We start from the raw sequence: 22,980 nt of genomic DNA, 5'->3' as shown, positions 1-22,980 counted from the left end.
GGAGGCAGGGTGGGGATAACATTGCTGAAAATGCTCAGGCTACAATTGGATAGGTAAGAATCAAACAAGGACAATCCCACTGACCTGCACAATGGAAGACAGACATTAGAGGAGTATGGTGTGGCCAACTGTGCCAAAGCCTGCAGAGAGGTCAAACAGGATGAGGAGGGATAATGCATCATTATTACAATCACAGAAAATGTAATTCATGACTTTGGTTAAGGCCTTTTTGAAGCTGTAGGAAGGGTGGAAACCTGATTGGGAGGATTGAAACAGGCAATTGTAGAAGAAGCGGGCAGTGATCTGGGAGGAAAGGGAAGTTGGAAATGGGCCAGTGGTTTTCAAGGACAGAAGGTTCAAGGGTGTGTATTTTGAGGGCGGTAATGATGGAAGTTTTGAAAGGGAGAGGGACAGTGACCGAGGTGAGGGAGCCATTTTCAATGTCAGCTAGCATGGGGCCATGAAGGGAGGTTCGGTGGCCAGTAGTTTAGTAGGAATGGGATTGAGGGAGCAGGAGGTATGTGTCATTAATGCAATTTTACAGTTCCCATGCTCCTGTTCACACCCTCTCTTGCTATTACAGTACCCATGCTCCTATTTACACTCTTATCTGTCAGCACACTTTCTGTGCTCCTGTCCACACCCTTGCCTGGCAACACAGTTCCCATACTCCTGTTCACCACCCTCACCTGTCAGTATAGTTCCCACTCCTGTCCACACCTTCACCTGTCAGCAGAGTTGCAGAGCCATTGTCCACACCTTGGCCTAGAAATTCGGTTGTTTGCGCCAGTGGTTAGCGCCTAAAGAGACCGAGAATTGGGGCGTAACCTAATGTTGGGGCGGGCGCAATGAAGATAGCGACAACTCCCATATTGACTATACATTTAACGCCTGCGCTAAGTGTTTGCGCGTGCCCGCGAGCGCAAGCAGATCATGACGTCATTTCATTGTGCAACGCCTTTTAGGGGCGCCTGAGCGGATATTGGGTGGCGCCCGGAGCCTTTACGCCGAGCGCTATTAGTGATAGTTCGAAGGAGCGTTAGCAGGCCCTTCTCGGAGTCGAGGGGCGCTATTTAAAGGGGACAGCTCTAGTACAGAAGCTTCAGCCACTTGGCCTGTTCATTGCGATCGTTGGTGGAGAGAGTTGGTGAGCTACTGTGGAGCAGAGTTTTTGGAATTTAGCATTAGAGTACTTGGGACCCTCAAACCTGTCCGGAGCAGTTGGAGCACTAGACCTAACAGCCTTTTGACCAACTGGCATCGGAATGGGAGATGCTTTGGAGGGCGACGGCCTCATGGCCGAACACTATGAAGGGGCAGAGAGACGGCGGGAGAGAGGGCCGGGATTGGCCAGAAGGAGGAGGGGCAATGGAGGTTGGCCAATCCGAGGGTATGCTGCGAGGGTCTTTAGGCAGCAGGTGTCATACCTTGACATGTTGGAGGAGCAGTGTGTGCGAAGGCTCCGATTCGGGATGGACGTTGTTACTGAGCTGTGCCACCTGCTTGCTGAGGATCTGCAGCCGCGTCTACGGCGCATGACCTCTCTGTCGGTGGCCGCTAAACTGACTGTTGGCCTCAATTTTTATGGCAACGGATCCTTTCAGTGAGCCATTGGGAACATTGCGAATATCTCTCAGGTTGCAGTCCACTGCTGCATCCGGCAAGTTACAGCTGCCCTTTATAGGTGAAGGCGTCAATTCATCACCTTCCCTCTGACCCTGGAGAAGCAGGCGGAGGAGGAGGAGGAAGAGGAGGAGGAGCATGCGGACGAGGAGGAGGAGGAGGAGGAAGATGGAAGGGCTCCTGAAAGTGGAAGGGCCATCCGTCACAGGCTCATGAGGACTCGTATCGAGGCCCCTCTGGCGGAATGATGAGTGTCTTAACTGCTGCGCGCTTTGGATGTTTGAAAGCCTCTGAAGGCCAGCATCACTGTAATTAGTCACGTACACCATAGCACATTTAAACTTCTCTTTATTGTCACAAAAGTCTTTCATTACAGCAAAACAACGTCATGTCAACAGAAACCATAACTAACAAAATAACAGTTAACTCTTCGGCAAAGCCGCCAAACTAAACAAACTATTTCCAACAATTCCAACAGGTGAGGGTCTCTTTGATTTTGGCCAAAGAAACGTCTCAGCACCTCCCACTACTGCTGGCCCCTTGATGGAGAACGACTTCTCTTTCGCGCTCGGCCCCTTCCCTCCCTGCTGCTCCTACGTAATTGAACCCCAGTGGCGGGGTGAAGGCTGGGGGACGCCTGCTGACTGTCTGGAAGCGCAGAAGCCCCTGAGGGACAGCCTGGCCGACCTCTGGGCTTGGAGGGTGCGGACGCAGGATGCTTGATCTGAGCATGGCTGGAAGCAGTGCGCACTGCAGGTGGTGGCAGCTGCACTGCAGACGTGCCAGCGCTGGCATGTGGAATGGTCACCTGCCGAGAGAGGAGACCTGCACCATTGTCGGACGACATACTGGTTCTCTGAGGGGACCGGCTCGGCTCATCCGCCACAATCGCATGCTCCACTGATTCCTGGCCTTGTATGGAACTGGAAGGGCCCGGGGTGATCCTAGCTGATGCAGATAGGGTGGCTGCAGTGAGAGTTCGCGTTGCCTCAATCTGGGTGTGGATGAGGCCAGCAAGTGACTGTGTGGCAGCAGTGAGGACCTGTGAGCCAGGTGCCAGTGCTTCGGAGAAGCCCTGGACAGTACTTTCCATTGCTTCGGACAAGGCCGGTGCTGACCGCTCTACTGCCTCGGACAAGCCCTGGACAGACCTTTCCAGGGATTGTCCGAAGCCCTGAACAGTCCTTTCCATAGCGGCCCCGAAGCCCTGGACAGTCCTCTCCATTGTTGGCCCAAAGCCCTTGACAGACCTCTCCATTGTTGACCCGAAGCCCTGGACAGTCCTCTCCATTGTTGGCCCGAAGCCCTCGACAGACCTCTCCATTGTTGCCCCGAAACCCTGGAGAGACCTGTCCATTGTTGCCCTGAAGCCCTGGAGAGTCCTCTCCATTGTTGCCCTGAAGTCCAACACACTCTTTGCCAGTGTATCTATTGACTGAGGCATCCTCCCCACTGCAGCCATCAGCTTAGTGTGCCTGAGCCGGGCCTGGGTGTTCATTTCAGCCAGGCGACGCACCTCCTCTGCACTCTGTGCAGCAGTCATCACTACCTGCCTTGCCCTCCAGGGAGACGGTGGCCGAACTTGCCTACCCCCCTTGCGTTGCTGCATGCCGCTTGTTCCGGCAACTGCCTGATCCTCAGAGCCCCCCCGCCCTCCCCTCCAGGGAACTACTATCCCCAGTCTGTACATGTGTATGCTCCCCTGAGATTGGAACGGATGGTCCGGCTTCCTCCTGATCCTCGCCTCCGGAGGCACTGGCACTGGCAGCTTCAGGGCATGGAGCCCCAGTTGGTGATACATCATCTGAAAGCAGGGAGGTGGAAGAGTGGCTTTAGCAAAAGGACAGGTTGGCGGAAAGGCATGGCAGATTGCGGCACACTGAGGAAGCATGCTGGCGGGGGGACCAAGTGGAAGGAGACAGCTGCAAAAGGTGAGAGCCTTACCCTCGCTGTCGAGAATGGGGTCGGCAGCTGCAGTGGTAACAGGACCAGACAGACGTCCTCCAAGAATCTGGTGCACTCTCTCCTCGAGATCCGTGAGAGTGACCACTTGTGGAGGTCCGCCACCGGTTCGACGCTGCTCCTTTCGCATCGTCGCCAGCTTGGACTGGAGGGGAAAGAAGGGGAAGTTCTGTAACATGATGCCTTGAGAGATCATCTCATGCCCCCATGGTGCAAGACCCCTTACATGATGCCTTGAGAGATCATCTCATGCCCCCCATAGTGCAAGAGCCCTTACATGATGCCTTAAGAGATCATCTCATGCCCCCCCATGGTGCAAGAGCCCTTACATGATGCCTTGAGAGATCATCTCATGCCCCCCATGGTGCAAGAGCCCTTACATGATGCCTTGAGAGATCATCTCATACCCCCCATGGTGCAAGGGCCCTTACATGTGGCCTTGAGTGAAATGTCCATGTGTGTGCCCAGAAACGGCCATGGGTGCTTGCTGACAGATGGCCATTGGGGCATCATGGCAACAGGGTCCTCGAAGTTAGGTGCAGATGGAGGGAATCAGAAGTTTGCATAACCAACACTCACCCTAACGACCCGAGTGAGGTCGTTGAATTTCTTCCTGCACTGAACAGGGGTCCTGGTCGCCATGCTGTTGGAGTTGACCCTCTGAGAAACCTCCCTCCAAGATCGCCGGTAAGCCTTTTGATTCGGCCTCTTGCCATTGTCAGGATACAGAACATCTCGACGGCGCTCAACTGCAGACACCAACTGGTCCAGAGCCTCAGTGCTGAAGCGCTCTGCTCTCTGTCTCACCTTCTCCACCCTCACCAAGTTTCTTGCGCCAGAGAAGGGCGAGCGCCGATTCTGAGGCCTACAGGGCATTGAGTGTAGCAGCTCAGGCTGACTGACCCACCCCTTTAAGAGCCGGCCGGCACCTGGAAGTCTCGTGGTTTCCGGTAATTGAGATCACCTGCGCTGTGCCCGTCTGCGCCGATATTGGGTAGCGCCTGAACGTTTGCGCCTTAGGAGCCCCGTGCAATGTCTGAGTTCGCGGCTCAATCCCCTTTGGGGGCGATGCAACCCAATATCTCGCCAGGCAGCGATAAGTTTCGTCTGGCTATAAACTTTGCGCAGCGCCAGTTCTAACACCTCAAGCGGGGCTTTACCCAATTTCTAGGCCCTTATGCTTTGCAGGTTCCTTCAGAGATGAGTGCGTACCTCCAATTGGTTTGTCAGCTGCTGTAACTAGAAACTTAATGTAATGGGTCTGAAGAATGCATTGCAGAAGAATATTTTAATATTTCCTTTGTTGTGCTGATACTTAATGGCCCTGAATTTCCGACCCCCACGGGTGCGTACGAGGTGTTTACGCGCCCATAACAGCTGCGCAAGTTCCGGGTTTAGGCATGCATTGAAACCCAGAACTTACGATCTGTCAAGAATTCTCTTGACAGATCATCCACATGCCCAAGAAAAGTGCCTCTGCGGGTGGAGATTTGCACTGTTTGCTCAACTTCCGCCCGCTGAAAGGCCATAAAATTCTTACGCCTGGTAAAAGCAGGCATAAGACCAGCATAAGAGGTTTTTTTTAAAATAGAAAAATAAGATTTTATCACTCACTTATAAATTAAAAACCCTGTCCAATAAGGTAAGGTTATATTAAGCCCTGTTAAAACATATAAAAAAAATTCAAAAATTTAATTTTTGTTTAACATATAACAAATGCCATTTTAATCAATTTTATATATGTAATGGTTTTTATTTATTTCAGTGTGTTGGTGCATTTTTGCAGTCATCCCCATTCATACTTTTGACAGTTCTGTACGTATGGAACTGTCAAAAGTATGAAGGGGGATTATTCCCTTCTTCCATTGGTTGAGCTGGCCCACGTGATCCCAGGGGCACTTGCGAACCACATGCGCCCCTGGGATACGTGGACCTCTGCGCATTTCGAAGAGGAGAGGCCCGGAATCGGAAGCCTTGGTATCTACGGAACCAGCAGGTAGGTTCGTAGAATTTTTTCTGATCGGAGGCATCCGCCCGCAGGAAGCCTCCGATCGACAGTCAGGGCCATTATCAGAAAATCAGCATCAATGTTGTCATCGTTTTCAAAGGGCCAAGATAATTCAATAACATGCACATACAGCTGTGATTCCAAATGTATTAGGTTTTACCACATAGGCAGAACAATAATGTCATTTCTATAACATTAAGAGAACTGGTGCATTACCATGCCATAGCGCAGGTTGTCTGAAGCTAGCATGGCATGACACTCATCTGTCCTAAGAGCTCATTTCAGTTGAATAAGACCAAGTGCCTCATCTTACACAGTGAAAATGATACAGAATTGAGTTAGATTTAAAACAAAATGATTATTAATCATTATGATCCTGTCTGTTTAATGATAAATCAATTTACAGAGTTAGCTTCCAACCACAAGTTGTTTAATCATTATTGTACTTCTCATATTCTGGTTCTTCTTCAGGGTTTGGGCAAAGAGGCTATGGTGGATACCTACCCTATTATCAACCTGGTAAGGACCTGATACATTTTGTAGTCCTCATATACCTCATGCATGAAGAGAGCCCAAACTTGTGTGAGTTTCTAAATATGGCCCGGAACTTGCGGTCCTGATGACAGCAAACAGGCAGCATTCACCATCAATTTTGCCTTTCAAACTGATCGCAACTTCAGGATTCAGCACATGTGCAGCCGAACACGGAAATCCTGAAGTTGCGGTCTGTTATTCACTGCTCCTCCACTGGCTGCGCTGTGAATACCCCCCCACCCCCACCCTTCCCCAGAGCCGGCATTCAGTGAAATCACTGACCTGACGAATACTTCCCCTTTTACAAAGAAATATCGCTGTTAGAAACCCCATAAAAAGTTAGACCCATTCAAATGAGGTGTAACTGGGTTTTCAACGGCAATCTGAGTAATAACTACTGCTAAAGAAACATTATTGCCCTGAAAAACTAATTTTAATTTTGTGGAGTGTCAAATTTATCCATTTATCCATTTTAATAACAATTAAAATTTTTAAGAATTTTTTTTTTTTTTTTAAGTTTGTTCATCTTTATTTCAGGTTTACCTTTTCCCCATGTGAGAGCCCCAATCTTTGTTTTGCTTTCTATAACATTTTTAAAAAGTTAGAATCAAAGAAGCCTTTCACTTCCTGCTTCCCTGTCTGTGAGAATTCTGCATTGTGATTGGTTGCTTAGACAGCTTGTTGACGTCACAGCAGCTCGCACTATGATTTCAATTCCATGTTGGAAAAGCCAAACTTCTTGCCACAGAGATTCACGAGATCTTTGTGGGGAGCTTACTTCAGGGCATCAGTGGCGAACGCCTTTGCTTCACAGCTGACCGCAAATTACGGGCCAAATGTTGATGTTGGTTTAGGTTTATGTGGAGTATGCATCTGGAAAACATTCTGATTCTACCAAAAAGTTTTGACATTGAAACCATACTAAGTACAACTTCCTTGTTCAACTAAAGGAAAAATCTTGCATGACAAGGAGGTGTAACACCATGATACAATCTTTAAATAGTTTTTAGTGCAAGATGTTGTGGGTATTATATAAGCTTAGACTTCCCAAAAAATGCCCAGTACAATGACCATGATGGTTATCTGTGTAGGTTCTATTGTAGTTCCGTTGATAATACAGATTGGATTACAATAATGTACTAACACGCATCGACCCCCTAACATAACTGAAGCACAGTAATGGTGAAAATCTTTTTGGAGGTGTTGGACAGTCATTATATGGTAAAATAACTGGTCAGTATGTAATGTACATCAGAATGTAAACTTATTACATAACACAAATTAATAGAATAAGGCACACCTATGCAGGAACGAATGTGATATTCAAGGCTATCCCATCATGCAGTTGCTACAGCACTGCAGTAACCTATATGGTTTTATTTTAAAAAATAAATGTCCATTTATAAAGATACTGAATAGTGTATCCAACTGCTACATTCTAGCATAGACCACCTTCAAAACAGTGCAGCACAGGGAGAAATCAGTGTGGTGTGAGAATGTAGAGGGAGGTAATGGTAGTGGAATAATTACTGGTGTGATATATCAGTGGCTCTTTCTCTGATGAAGAAAGCACTAACAGGGCAGTGATTTGTCTATCAGGTGCAAAGGTTGAGCAAAGGATGGATAAACTAGTACAAGCAGTAAGAGATGAGCCAGTGGTGGTTATGCAAGTGGGAATTTATTTCTGAGGTAGTCAGAGGTCTCAAAAGAAGGTTTAGGCATCTTGCTTGGAAACTAAGGGAAAATACATTTTATTGCTAATCTTTGGTGACGGTAATGAGTTCCCGACTAAATTTTGCAGGCAAATGAGTCATTGAACAAATAGTGTTTTTTACAAGATAACTGGGATTTTTTTGTAGGTAGACCAGTGTAGTACAAGAGTAATGGAGCTGCATTTTTGGCGGCGAAGCAGGAACAGCTCCGAGGAAATTCTGAGCCATGATTAAAGCTAGACATCTACTTGGAGAATAAAGATGCTTTTACACTAGCACTTGTTTAGTTCAGATTGTGGGATGCCAGCATCTGTGAGCCAGCTCCCCTTACATTATTATACCTGGCTATCTTATTAGACATCAGAATTATAGACCCATGAAAAGCAGCTCTATGATTCTGCCACTAGGATAAGAGATCCAGATTTAGTAGTGCAAAAACAGAGGGCCAGCGCACAACACCAGACTCTCTCAATCCTAACTAGACAAGTGTCAATGTAAAAGAACCTTAAATTAGCTAGATATAGAGCTCATAGAAGGGAGAGATACAATATGGCAGGCAGATGAGTGGCAGTATAAGTAAGAGAAAACATTACATCCATAGAAAGAAATTATAAAGGCATTTTGGCTCACACATGAACAATGACCATTTTGATGGAGATACCAGAAGGCTACCAGTGACTGTTGATGTCCGCACCTTTTGGAGAGAAGCGAGGGAATAAAATTGGGGTGTGGGATCTGGTTTTCATTTCTAATAATATCTAATAAATTACTTATCAGGAGTTGGAGTTGGATATGGAGCTGGAATTGGACAGCTGGGCTATCGACAGACTGCAGGTACCAAATATTCAGCTTGATAATAAGGAATTTCAAAGTTAAAACTTTGGAAGTCAGAATATAACATTAATTAAATTATCAAATAAAAATTGCCATCTCAAACCCACCCCCGCCTCCCCCCACTCCTCCCAATGAAGTTTCGCTGGCCAGCACAAAGAGGCAGATCTGCCCAAACTGAGCCATTGATCAGAATTTCAGCCCCTTTATTTTTATCCGTTTAATATTCAGTCACATGTATACTCAGTTCTCTTTTAAACATCAATTTACATAATAATAACTGATTTTGCTGAGAATTTGTCCTTTATACCCATTACTTTGCTTTTGTACTTGGCTCTTCCGGTTAAACCCTTCGTACATCTATAATATCTCTGGCTCTCAGAATTTTAAAGATCTCTCATGACTTAGATTACATAGGATTACATTGGATATGCGGCACAGAAACGCCACTCGAGCCTCCTCCCGTCTTTCCTCATCTAACTCTGTCAGCATAACTCTCTATTCCCTTCTCCCTCATATGCTTAGTTTGCTTCCCCTTAAATGCATCTATACTATTCACTTCAACCACTCCCTGTGGTTGCGAGTTCCACATTTTCACCACTCTCTGGGTAAAGAAGTTTCTTCTGAATTCCCTATTTGATTTCCTGGTGACTGTCTTATATTGATGGCCTCTAGTTTTGCTCTTCTCCACAAGTGGAAACATTCTCTGGGTGTCTACTCTATCAAAACCTTTCATAATTTTAAAGACCTCTATTAGGTCACCCCTCAGCCTTCTCTTTTCAAGAGAAAAGAGACCCAGCCTGTTCATTCTTTCCTGATAGGTATAACCTCACATTTCTGGTATCACCCTTGTAAATCTTTTTTGCACCCTCGCCAGTGCCTCTATATCCTTTCTATAATATGGTGACCAGAATTGTACACAGTACTCCAAGTGTGGTCTAACCAAGGTTTGACACAAGTTTAGCATAACTTCTCTACTTTTCCATTCTATCCCTCTAGAAATAAACCTTAGTGCTTGGTTTGCTTTTTTTTATGGCCTTATTAACCTGCGTCGTTCCTTTTAGTGATTTGTGTATTTGTACTCTGAGATCCGAGATACTTTTAGCGCCCCCAAAAAATTAGCGCCCCTGTGGCCGATTTTCCCAGGTAGCGCCCCAAGAGGGAGGAGGGGCGCTACTGGAAGTGCCCCGCATCCCTCTTGGGGCGCTGCGAGCCAAAAGCCAAAACCGCAGCCCTACGTGCCACAGCGCCACGCACTGCGGAACGTCGCGCCACGGTACTGCAGGCCTTCCTCCCCTTATTAAAGGAGAGGGGCTTGGCGGAGCGCGTCCTGGCACCCAGCTGGGCCACCAGGGATCGGGTTTGCTGGCAAACGAGCCTGGCACTCGAGGAGTGCCGGGCTCACAGAGAGCAGCCGGTACCCTGCGGGGGGGGGGCTTCACGGGGGCCGGGGACAGCAACGGGGGCAGGTGCTGGCAGGCAGCCAGCAACAAAAATGGCCTCCTGCCATCTCCCCTTTAACTAGTGCCGCCCCGGCCGCAGCTAGGCCTCCCTGACCCCAGCGGACATAGTGTCCGGCAGTAAGTCGGGGGCACCACCGAATATTACAGCCGGGGCGCGAGCGGGGCGCCGCACACAGCGATGATGTCATTGCCAGCGGCACAGCGCCGCGCTGTGCTAACGGTTAGCGCCGCTGCTAACCTCCCGCTGAATTTCGTGCTAACGGATGGCGCAAAGCAACCAAATTTTTCCCCCTTATTTTCGAAGTAATATGTGACCTCCTTATTTTTCTTACCAAAATATAATACTTCACAGTTATCTGTGTTGAAATTCATCTGCCAATTATATGCCCATTCTGCAAGTTTATTAATGTCTTCTTGTAATTTCATGCAGTCCTCCTCAGTATTGACTATTGACGTAAGAAAACTACGAGGCACTTGGTCTCAGTATTAAACAAGGCTTTAATCAACTGTTTTTCAACATGGGGATCTAGTTGTGTCCTTCACTAGTTCCTGTTAAAGAATGTCCTGAGCAAGCTGGGCCCATGCCCAAGTATTTATACTCTCCCTGGACAGCGCCACCAGCAGGCCGCCCAGTAAGATTTCATAAGTCATTTCCACATGAATGACAAGATTCATGTCATTCTTCCCACCTGAAAGATCGGAAGTCAGGCGGCTTCCTTCTACCGAATTAATCGGACTAAGAATAGACGCAGTCGTTAGGATCTCCGTTGGAGGCCAGAAGGCACGTCTCCTCGGACCGTGTTTTGGTCCCTGGGTCGCTTGGTTCGTACCGGCGGGCTGGCAGAGTCTGTGTCGCCTTGATCGACCTGAGGGGGACTGGGGAGATCGTGGCTCCGGGTGCGGGCCCCCACAGGCGCAGAGCTGGCTTCACCCTGCTCAGTAGTCGGTGACTGACCGGCGTCCTGGCTTCGGGTGGCCATCCCGCGGGGAGCGCTCTGTTCCCCGGGTTGATCCGGCGGAATAGCTGGCAGATCCCTTGACGTCCCAGGTAGGGTGTCATCCTCAGAGGAGCACAGGGTATCGGCGTCATTAATACGGATCCCACTATCGATTGGGTCCGTGGGAGGGCAGGGAGCCAGATCCCGAAGTGACACTGTGGATTCCCGGCCATCAGGGTACCGCACGTACGTGTACGTGGGATTGACATCTGTCAGTTCCACTTCGTCGACGAGGGGATCACTCTTAGAGGATCGGACAAATCTTCGGAGCAGCACGGGGCCAGAAGCTGCCAACCATGATGGTAGGGACGTCCCATGAGTGGAGCGATGCTGGAACCTGAAGAAATCGTTCGTGAGGAGTAGCGTTGGTGGATGTAAAAAGAGACCTGATGGAATGCAACGTGTCAGGGAGCATAGTTTCCCACTGCTAGTCTGATAGGTTGTGTGACCTCAGTGCAAGACGAACAATGTTCCAAATGATGGCGTTGTATCTCTCAACCTGTCCGTTTCAAATAGGATGATACGGTGTCATTTTACTTGTGGCGATGCCCCGTTGGGAAAGATAACTTTTGAGTTTACTTGACATGAAGGAGGGACCCCGATCAGAGTGGATGAAATTGTCCATACCGCAAAGGGAAAAGACCTGATCGTGGCATTTGATCACTGTTTTTCAACATGGAGATCTAGTTGTGTCCTTCACTAGTTCCTGTTAAAGAATGTCCTGAGCAAACTGGGCCCATGCCTTATTCGCTGATGCACTATTACTGTTAAACTCTCTGTTCCTTCCTGTCACACTTTGCTTATCTTTACCCAAATCGCTACACTGCTCCATTGCTTTGACTTTTCTCTTTAGATTTCTATATTTCCCCTCACCTGATTTCCCCACCTCCCCCCGCACCCCACTTTTAGCTTAAAGCCCAATCTACAGCCCTAGTTATTCAATTTGCCAGGTCCCAGCCCGATTTAAGTGGAGCCCGTCCCAATGAAACAGCTCCCTCTTTCCCCAGAACTGGTGCCAGTGCCCCATGAATCAAAACCCCTTCCTCCCACATCACTCTTTGAACCACGCATTTAACTCTCTGATCTGCTTGTCCCTATGCCAATTTACACATGGCTCAGGTAACAATCCAGATATTATTAACTTTGAGGTTCTGCGTTTTAATTTGGACCCTAGCTCCTCAAACTCTCAGCAGCACCCCATTCCTAGTTCTACCTATGTTGTTGGTTCTTACGTGGACCATGACAACTGGATCCTCCCACTTCAAATTCTTCTCAAGTTGCGAGGAGATCAAAGTCTCAGAATCATCTTTGTTTTTTTCTGAGTCTCTTCAACACACCAGTATCCTTTTGAAGATGAAGAACGCAATACCACATAAAATCTTCCAAATATAGCCGCACTGTTGATCCAAGTAAGGTTTTGGTAATCAAAAATGCTCATGCATCATATTACTTAATTAGTCCCTTAATATCATCTACAGATTGAGAACTTTCAATGCGTGGTCAGTAATCATTTTCCAAGAACACTTCATTATTTATACACATTTCATGCTTCTAGTTCCAATATGTGCCACCTTACATCTACCCACATTTAAATACATCTGCCAGCCCTTAACTAACCTAATTAATTGATCCAAATCACTGAATACTTTCATTCTCCTTTGCACTCATCAACTGGCCACATAGCTTAATCAGCAGATTTTATATTACAAGAATGCTCTCTTCGATATCACTTATAAATAGTGTTAAGAGCAGTTACCCATAATAAATTCATCCCCCTATCCTGTAAATCCACAACACTGACCCCTGCTAGAGTCTTTTTACCAATACATTTTGCTTTCTATTGCCAACCCAGTTTACAAACCGGATAGCCAATCTGCCATGCATCCCATGAGGCTTAACTTTTATTAAAAGTGTTACATTCTTAAATGCCCATTGAAAATTCAAATAAATTATATCTACTATATTGCCTTCATCCACTACTGAGTTACCTCATGAAAAAATTCCAGTTGATATACAAAGCAGGATGATTTTTCTCATGGTAATGAGCGTGGGTACAACAGAGTTTTTTTATTTTACATCTGCTTTCCAATAAATGAGCAGGCCATCCCAGCCCATTATGAAAGAGGATGTACAGCGATATTTAATGGGCCAGATTTTGTCTGTTGCAGGTAAACCTCCTAAGCAGTATGGTGCACTGGGCCAGTTTGGGTCTCCTTATGGGAGAGGTATGAGAAATTAAGACCGCAGTCATCTGCATTGAATGTACACATTATTTAATACGGGCACTAACTAAAAGCTAAGCAATTAAACTGATCCTTACATCACGTTAATAAGCTTATTATATACACATTGCAAATAGTAAGTACTTCTGACTACTGAGATGCAACAGGATCCTGGTAATTGTATGCATGTTATTCTGTGTCCAAGTACTGTATATGTTGAAACCATATTTTTCAAGCAGCATTACTATTTTCATGCATTCACATGCGTATACGAATAATACCATCCCCCAACTGCTGAGACTTGCTGCCTGATACTAGCTCTCAGATGTTGAAACTCAGATGTTGATGCACATACTGAGGCAATGCAAGCTCTAGGCTCCACCATTCCTGCAGCTAACTAAGCTTGAAGAAAAACATTGATAGGGGCTTCCACGACATCAAAGCACTCCTACAGTCTGCTTGCCCACGGATCAATGGGAGTGCTGAGGCGCATCCCCATACAAGTCGCAGTGGCATCATTTGAGTGGTCTCTCAGGATGACAGCATGCCTCCTCCTCTGCCATTCCCTCGTCTAATACCAACCCTGGTGCCGCAAAGCCAGCTAGCCCAACCTTCCCCAGCAGCAGCAGCCCTGGAGCCACAGTCTGCAGATGAGCCTTCTCAGGCCTGGCCGGCCACAGACATCTCAAGCTCCCTCATTGGAGGCCCTGCAGCTTTCTGCATCCCAAACTGAAACGTCCTGAGGAGCACCTCATAGGAGCACTGGAGTAGATAGAAGGGCACTTAGGACAGGCGCTAGGGGGTTGCACCAGAGTGAACAGTACTTAATGACCAGTACAAAGATTACTGTAAATTACTTTCCTTTTTGAAATTCTTGTTGTGCAGAGTTTATTTGGTGAGTATTTGATGACCATGTAATGTGTTTCGTTGAAAGCCCTATGCTTGTGTTTGGGTTCACTGGACTCCTAAGGATGGTGGAAGGACTGAGACTGATGTTGGGAGGAACTGTTGGTGCAGGGGAATAGTAAGTTTTCTACCAAAGAACTCTTGCAGCTGGCAGTATAGGTGGGCCTTGCTCTTCCTCATCATCATTAATGTCTTCCTGTCACGTATGCTCTTCCACCTCCATGTCTTCCTATGCAGCTTCAATGGGTTTTCCCCTCTGGGTGCCAAAGTTGTGGAGAATGCTGCAGACAACAATGATTCTGGATACTCTCTGGGAGCTATACTGCAGAACACCTCCAGACTTGTCTAGGCAGTGGAAGCAATGTGATCTGTTCCATCAGGCCTCGAGTGGTGGCATGGCACTGATTGCACCTCATCTTTTCTTGGGTTCCTGAGGTCTCATTATCCAGGTTTTGGAGAAGATAGAGTTTGTCCCCAAGAAGCTAACCTCTGACCCAATGCTTGGGCTGAAATGGGGGGATTGCGGACTGGCGCAGCGTGAAGGTACCATGACAGCTACCAGGAAACCTGCATGATGTTTTTATACCAGCTGGCTGTTCAGTGAATGAAATCCTTTCCTATTTCTGTAGAGGCCAGGCTTTTCTGCTGGAGCCTGCAAGGCTATGTGTGCCAGAAGCCCCTGGAGAAAAGTCTTCTGTTGACTCACCAAATTACTTTCAACAACAACAACTTGTATTTATACAGCGCCTTTAACATAGTAAAATATCCCAAGGCGCTGCACAGGAGTATTTTAAGACAAAAAATTTGACACCGATCCACATAAGGATAAATTGGGGCAGGTGGCAAAAAGCTTGGTCAAAGAGGTAGGTTTTAAGGAGCGTCTTAAAGGAGGAAAGAGAGGTAGCGAGGCGGACAGGTTTAGGCAGGGAATTCCAGAGCTTAGGGCCTAGGCAACAGAAGGCACGGCCACCAAAGGTTGAGCGATTATAATCAGGGATACCCAAGAGGGCAGAATTAGAGGAGTGCAGATATCTCGGGGGGGGGGGGGGGGGGGGTGGTTTGTGGGGCTGAAGGAGATTACAGAGATAAGTAGGGGCGAGGCCATGGAGGGATTTGAAAACAAGGATGAGAATTTTGAAATCGAGGCGCTGCTTAACTGGGAGCCAGTGTACGTCAGCGAGCACAAGGGTGATGGGCGAACGGGACTTGTTGCGAGTTAGGACATGGCAGCCGAGTTTTGGATGACCTCAAGTTTACATAGGGTGGAATGAGGGAGGCCAGCCAGGAGTGCGTTGGAACAGTCAAGTCTAGAGGTAACAAAGGCATGGATGAGGGTTTCAGCAGCGGATGGGCTGAGGCGGAGCAGAGACGGGCGATGTTACAGAGGTGGAAATAGGCGGTCTTTGTTATGCTGCGGATATGTGGTCGGAAGCTCATTTCAGGGTCAAATATGACACCAAGGTTGCAAACAGTGTGGTTCAGCCTCAGACAGACGTTAGGGAGAGGGATGGAGTCAGTGGCTAGGGAACGGAGTTTGTGGTGGGGATCGAAAACAATGGCTTCGATCTTCCCAATATTTAATTGGAGAAAATTTCACAAATAATTACTCAGTTCCAGAACTGTTGAAAAGGACATTTGGGTCCTAAATTCAGCACAGCACTCTAAATAGCATGTTTACATGGAAGACTGCTGATTTCAGGCAGCGCACTGGACACCTAAATGAAGCCCCAATTCAAAGTGACAATGGCCAAATTCTGAGTGCAAAACAGACCTGCAAGATCACTGACTTTCGATGCTTTCGCCCTTATTTTTTTGGAGTTAAATCATTCTTATGTTGAAAGTTGCCCAACCCCTTTATTTTTTATATGTAAATATAAGTTTTGAGATGTACCTATCTACTTCAGGTATGACACTGGCACATGTGCAAATTCCTGAAAAAGCATAAAAAAGAGAAAGAAAGCCAGTCATTTCCAAAGCACAACAACACTTCTCCATAAACAGAAAATACCATTGAATTGACTCCAGGGGTTACACTTAAAAAAAAAGTATAGAAAAAGAAGCCAGTCTGACCTTTAATGAACCTGGAGGATCTGCATAGAGTTTGCTTTTAAATAGGAACATAGGAACAGGTCATTCAGCCCCTCAAGCCTGTTCCACCATTCAATTAGATCATGGCTGATCTGTACCTCAATTTCATTTCCCTTTCTTATTCCTAATGAATTAGGAAAGTTCAGAAATTACATGTTGTGTCCTTAAAGGGACACACAGCAGCACTTTAGAAGTGAAATAATATCTTGTGTGTTACTTGATATAATGTTCATAACCTTGTAAAACAGCTTATCCTGTGAGCAATGTCATGGTAAGTCCACAAATAACTCTGCATCTATTTCATGTCCGACATACTCGATTGCACTGGTTTTTTCGCCGCAATTTGCACAGGAATCGCTGATTGCGCCCAAAGCGGAAACTCTACCCCATGATGTTACACTTCATTGTAGATGCAAAGTATCTTAAAGAAAAAAGAAAGCCAGTCATCGGTCCAGAGCCTGAAATTTACTAGCCTTCTGATTGACTTCAGCAATTTATAAGTAGCTGCAATTACCTGGATTTGTTTCTTTGGATCATTGAACTTAAGGGGACAGTCCAGGCTTGTAGCTCAAATCACAGCCTAGAAATTGGATTGCACCTGAATTGGAGCACAATCCCAATGCTGCATGCACCTAATGAGGTCAGTTGCTGGACCACAGGAAACTGGTCCATCGGCCTCATTTGTTTATTATCGGTGAGCTGCAGGCGCCAGTTGAAGCTGCAGAGGTAGCTCGCCAGTCCTGGGAAGCATGAAGATCAGCTGGCTAAGATAGCGGTCGAGATGAGCAGAGTACAGGGATGGAGGGGGAAGGCAATCAGGAAGGGGGTGAGCGGTGGCTGGCAGCCGCTCACAAATTTAATGTGGATCCGGGAGGAGCACTCCTAAAGTAGGTAAAAAAGTTACAAATGACCTTTCAGGAGGCGGCCAAAGGGACCCCTGGTTTGGCTGCCAAATGCCTGAGAATACTGACTGCAGTATGCGCGGCACATGCTGTGGTTAGTTGCTAATTAATTTTGTAAAGGGGGGCCTGAAACGCACGGTAGGCCTCCTATTTGCATGTACAAAGGATCTAACGCCTGTTTCATGCATGGGCCCTGGACACCTATGCAGGAGTCTTTTCCAATATATGGGACAGTGCACTATCAGCGCGGAATGTGTACCCGCAGACCACCTGCAATATTGGATACTTAGGCATCTGTTTTACACCTGAAAAGCGGGCATGGCGCCAACAAATGTCTAGGACCACAACTCTGTTTCTACCTGAAACTACCCGTGAGCAATGCCACAAGTGTTCCACAATGTTAGCAAAATTCACAGTCTTCTTACATTTGACAATCCTTTCAAATTCAGTTCTACCAATTATTTAACTTTGACCTGCTTTTGAATAGCTGTTGGTTAAGATGAAAATAATGTTGTCTCTAATTAAAGTGTTTTTCTGCCTTTCTGAAGGTTCCCCTTGTGCAATGGGAAAATACTGTGGCCGAAGGAGAAAATAAACAAATAATTGGAAAAGAAGTGACCTCAAGATTTCTGGTGCTACTGCATGATTTGGAATGTAAAGGATGGTGTGTAATAGAACTCCCCACCCCGTCCCCCCACCACTTCCTCCTCCCTCCCTCTGCCGCCCACCCCACCCCACCCCACCCCCTCCCTCCCATTTCATCTATGAAACAATTTGGCTGCATTCATTATCAATATCTAATGGACTTTGCTATCAAGGAAGCTCTGTTATATGTTGTGTGCTTCAAGCATTTAGGGACCAGCTTACAGCTGAGTCTTTTGCTGTTAATCTCATTAATAGTTAACACCATCCTTGACTTGATTTGTTTTGTTTTGTGACTCTGACTCCAGTATTTTTAAGTTATAAAAATTGTGTTATTAATTTTTAGTTGCTTGTGCTTTGCTTTACAAACTGTACTGTGAGTGATACCTGGATCATACAGCTGGGCCGTAGCTCCACCCCTTGCCATCATTTTTGGTGCTGATGAAAATCTATTTTTGAGAGTGGCAGCTGTATTCATACAAATGATGGCTCAACCTGATAAGTGGGGCCTGAAGTGGCCAACGTAACTTTCACATAGTGTTTTTCTACAAGTTTGTGCACTTGGCCAACAAGACTTTGCATTTGGAGGCCAAACTAGCTTCCTGGCCAGAATATTCCTGGAGAGGTCTGGCTATTTTGATTTGGTAGGTTTTGAAGTTTATACAAGCTGAGAGACATTGGGTCAGATTTTCCTCTTCCTACACTTGAAGCTACTGAATTTTTCATACACAACAAACACAGGAATATTGGGCCAGCTACCTTACAGGTGTGTGTTTCTCCCCACCTGATTTTCCTGTATCCATTGCACCCAGATGACTCAATAGCCCCAGGTTCAGGAATTGGAACATTTACCCCAATGTATGAGAACATTAATTTCCTCATCATTGGTAGTGGTGTGGCCAGGGTTTTACTACCTCCAAGATCAGGGTTGTTAAATGAACTCTGCACATTTCAACAATCTGATTACCTCCACAGCTGTAATTAACTAAGATTTTTATTCTATTGAAATGTCCTCTTAGAATTCTTCCAAATGAAATAGTCAGGTAACAGATTTATCCAACAAAGATAGTTTGTTCTGAAAATGACTAACTTTCCAACAAGTCTCAGCTCATGAACTTTCCCCAAATTAGAATTACAAACAAGTTGATAGTCCTGCTGTCAGGAGATGAACCTCTGTCCATAGTGCATGCTGTTATAAATCCCTACAGCACAACAATGTAGTCTCAGGCATCATCTTCTGAAATTAACTATATCGAAATGAGCGGCATATAGACATAAGTATGTACAATTATTGGATTGCACCCAAATCGGGCGAGCTGAATTGTGAAAATGCAGAAGCCCACCACAGCCACTCTTGCTGAACCTATCCTTTCCTTTCTGCTTTCTAACTCTTCTGTCTGTCTCCACTCTTTCTGGCCCTATTTTCTCTCTCTCTTACTCTGTCTTGTCTGTAAGGTAGAAATTATGATCGGCGCTATTCTTGAAACAGGTTTAACCATTAGACCTTTAAACAGTTCAATGCCTGTGTCAAAATAGCATAGAGAGTAATTTGGTATGAACACTTTAAGTGTTCATAGAAGCAAATGCTGATCAGAATTTCCATCCTTATCACTTCTCACATCACTTCACCACGCAACTCCTTTTGATAAGTGAGATTGCTCGAAGTTATGCTGTAGTATGTAATACTTTACATCAATTCTGTTATAATAAGTACTGTAGCAGAGCAATCCAACATTAATGCATTGCTTCAGATTTGGTGTAATGCCCATTCGCTGTATCTTCATAAACTATGTGACTGAGAAAATACTGGATGGACAAGAATTCAGTAACTGCTTTTAAAATAAACAGAATTGTTTAAATAAATATTTTCAGTAAATAAATCATTGAACACCAAGTATAACTTGATGCCTGAGTGATTGGGAAAATGTCAACATGAAGACTCCATCATTTTCTGCACAATTCTCACAGTGGCCAAAACCAGGGCAATCCATTTCAAACAATTACACAGTGAATAACTATTATTTACTGATGAATAAACAAGCACTCTGCACAACTATGCATTGAGTAACCCCTACCCTACTGACAGATAGGCCTTCCACATAGCTACAAAATGATTAGGCCCGACACAAGAAAGTTTGAAACAGAAAAAGAAAAAAAGAGCTTGCATTTATATCACTCCTTTCATGACCGCAGGATATCCCAGACTGTTTTGCAGCCAATTGTGTACTTTTGAAGTTTAGCCACTGTTATAATATAGGAAACGCAGCAGCTAATTTGCACATAGCAAGGTCCCACAAACAGCAATGAGATAAATGACCAGATAATATGTTAAAAGTACATTTATAACATATAAATCCATCCTTCCAATAGACCATTTATAATGGACCCTATCCAATTTGTGCTGTAAGTCTTGACCTTCTATGATCTGATTGAGATGGTCCAAACTATTTCACAAAGGTTTACAGTTAGCAGAGGAAATCTTCATCTCAACAGTATGTGCTCAATTCAAATCTAGGCCACAGACATGAAAGGGCAGTGTTTAACCCACTGCATCAACCAGTCCCTTTGATAGAATTATGTCTTTGTGAAGCTGCAAATTAAAATGAAAGACATTTCTTGGAAGCAAAACAACAAATGTGTGCAGAGATGCGTGAAAGGCCTATGCAAATAAAAATCAAGAAAATTACAGTTTTTCAAAATTCAGGGGACTGTAGTAAACATATTAGTAGCTTAGAATGCAGTTAAACTCAATAAACTGTGCAATATAATGGTTGCTGTTGGGGAAACACAGCCCCTCACCCAGTAAGTTCATCAGGAGCAGAAAACCATGTTCTTGGTGAGAGGCAATATGTTCTAATTAATTACGATGTCGTACAATGAAAGGGAACCTCCCTTTGATTGGCAGGTCTGACTCACAGCCCCTGTATCCTCCCACTTTTTCACACAGACAACTCGCTGCGAGCTGTTTTGCTGCTTTGTCCTTTTGGCCAAGCTTTCTGTGGCCATTTTAAAACCTTTTGTGATTGCCCAAACTCCAGGGAACAATTTTATTACTAAAAGCACTGTCTTAAGGTGTGTGAATATTTTCCACAGAGCTCTATGACTCCGGTGTTGTCCACGTTCTGTCCATCTCAGAGCAGTCTTTTGCGGTTCTCGGCACATTTTAAAACACTGTAGACCAATCACATCACCCAATTCTTCGTCCACGATGTGGACCAATATTTTCAATCTTCAGGGAAATAGGGGAAATGTTGCAACCCCTACAGTTCTAACACTGCTGTGCAGTCCAATATGTGGCACAAACCCATTAGCACCACATTATGTATTTGCAATGTTCTGAATAGATGCTTAGGAAAAGTTTGCAAATGCAAAAACTTTGTGGAAAAAATAACAAATTTATATTTTTCATCTGGCACAAAGAAAGTCACCTTCCACACAAATATATTGGCTCACAACTTGCAGTCAGCAGCGAAGCGACGGCACTCACCGCTGACCTCTAAGAACGCTGCCCTCAAAGATCTCTCGACCTTAATTTGATTGTAGTGCTGTCAAAAGGGGATCCAGAGTGTGGAGCAGCAGTGATATCATCAAGCTGTCTAAGCAGCCAATCACATTGAAGAATTCTTACAGCAAATCAGGAAATAAGCACTGATTATCAATTCACTTAAAAAAAATTACAGAGAGCAAAATAAAGATTGGGACGTACACATGGGGTTAAGGTAGAAGCTGAAATATCATAAACAAACTTTAAAAAAATATTATTTAAAAATTCTAGTCATTTTTATCATAATGGAGAAATTTGACATTCCACAAATATAAAATTATTTTTCAGGGCCAGAACGGTTGTTCAGCAGTCAATACACTGTTAAAATCCCAGTTACACCTATTCCAACAAGGCTTAACTTTTTATAGGGTGTTCAGCAGCGATATTAGAGCAGAAAGCTTAAGTTTTCATCATTTCAACTAATTTCACTGATTGCCGGCTATGGAGAGTTCCACAGCGCAGCCTGTGGTGAAGCAGGGAATGACTGACCGCAACGTCAGGATTTCCACGTTTATCTGCGCATGTGCTAAATACTGAAGTTACGGTCAGTTTCAGTGGGGTAAAGACGCCGAACGATGACAGTTTCGCTGTCATTACCACAGAAAAATCTGGGCAATTAATTAAACCAGGACTCAAGTGGAGATGGTTGCATAGTGGTTATGTTACTGGACTAGTAATCCAGAGGCCTGGACTAATGATCTGGAATACATGAGCTCAAATCCCACCATGGCAGCTGGGGAATTTAAATTCAGTTAATTAGATAAATCTGGAATAAAAAGTTAGTATCAGTAATGGTGATCATCTGCTTCACTAATCTCCTTTAGGGAAGGAAATCTGCTGTCCTTACCTGGTCTGGCCTATATGTGACTCCAGACCCACAACTATGTGGTTGACTCTTAACTGCCCTCTTAAATGGTCCAGCAAGCCACTCAAACCGCTGCGAAAAACAATACTAGGCCCCGGATTCGGACATGAAAAAGGCACACCCAGACCAGGTGGCCCTGGAAAGTCCCCCTCACTAACATCTGGGGACTTATGCCAAAATTGGGAGAGCTGTCCCACAGACTAATAAAGCAACAGCCTTACATAGTCATACTCACAGAATTATACCTTTCAGCCAATGTCCCAACCTCGCATAATACCAAGCCTCTGACCTGCTCTTGAAGCCACTGTATTTATGTGACTGGTCCAGTTGAGTTTCTGGTCAATGGTGACCCCCCAAGATGTTGATGATGGAGGATTTGGCGATGGTAGTGCCGTTAAATGTCATGGGGACATGGTTAGTCTTTCTCTTGTTGGAGATGGTCATTGCCTGGCACTTGTGTCACAGAGTCTGGGGAAGTGACTCACCTCCTGATTCCCCAAAGCCTTTCGACCATCTACAAGACACAAGTCAGGAGTGTGATGGAATACTCTCCACTTGCCTGGATGAGTGCAGTTCCAACAACACTCAAGAAGCTCGACACCATCCAGCACAAAGCAGCCCACTTGATTCGCACCCCGTAAACTGCCTTAATCATTCACATCCTCCACTGCCGGCGCACC

At 45.5% G+C, this 22,980-nt stretch overlaps 1 protein-coding gene across 16 annotated transcripts in view; it reads left to right on the top strand.

The window, feature by feature from the left end:
* The window catches only part of LOC147102129 (uncharacterized), a 330,921-nt gene extending 311,167 nt beyond the window's left edge, over positions 1–19,754 (top strand). For 14 of the 16 annotated variants that reach the window (XM_085964374.1, XM_085964369.1, XM_085964366.1 and 11 more), the window contains 4 exons: positions 6,065–6,112; positions 8,617–8,673; positions 13,300–13,356; positions 17,798–19,754. In XM_085964374.1, the coding sequence (XP_085820500.1) occupies positions 6,065–6,112; positions 8,617–8,673; positions 13,300–13,356; positions 17,798–17,844 (209 nt within the window). In that variant the 3' untranslated portion in view covers positions 17,845–19,754. The remainder of the gene's footprint in view (positions 1–6,064; positions 6,113–8,616; positions 8,674–13,299; positions 13,357–17,797) is intronic. The other 2 variants (XM_085964365.1, XM_085964370.1) reach the window with 2 other exon arrangements.
* Positions 19,755–22,980: the final 3,226 nt, after the last annotated feature.

The sequence above is a fragment of the Somniosus microcephalus genome, chromosome 22 (genome assembly GCF_052327205.1).
Source record: "Somniosus microcephalus isolate GS21.2 chromosome 22, FLI_Smic_1.0, whole genome shotgun sequence".
Classification (NCBI taxonomy): Eukaryota; Metazoa; Chordata; class Chondrichthyes; order Squaliformes; family Somniosidae; genus Somniosus; species Somniosus microcephalus.
The sequence above is the reverse complement of the archived record's forward strand: the minus strand, read 5'-3'. Positions and strand labels throughout refer to the sequence as shown.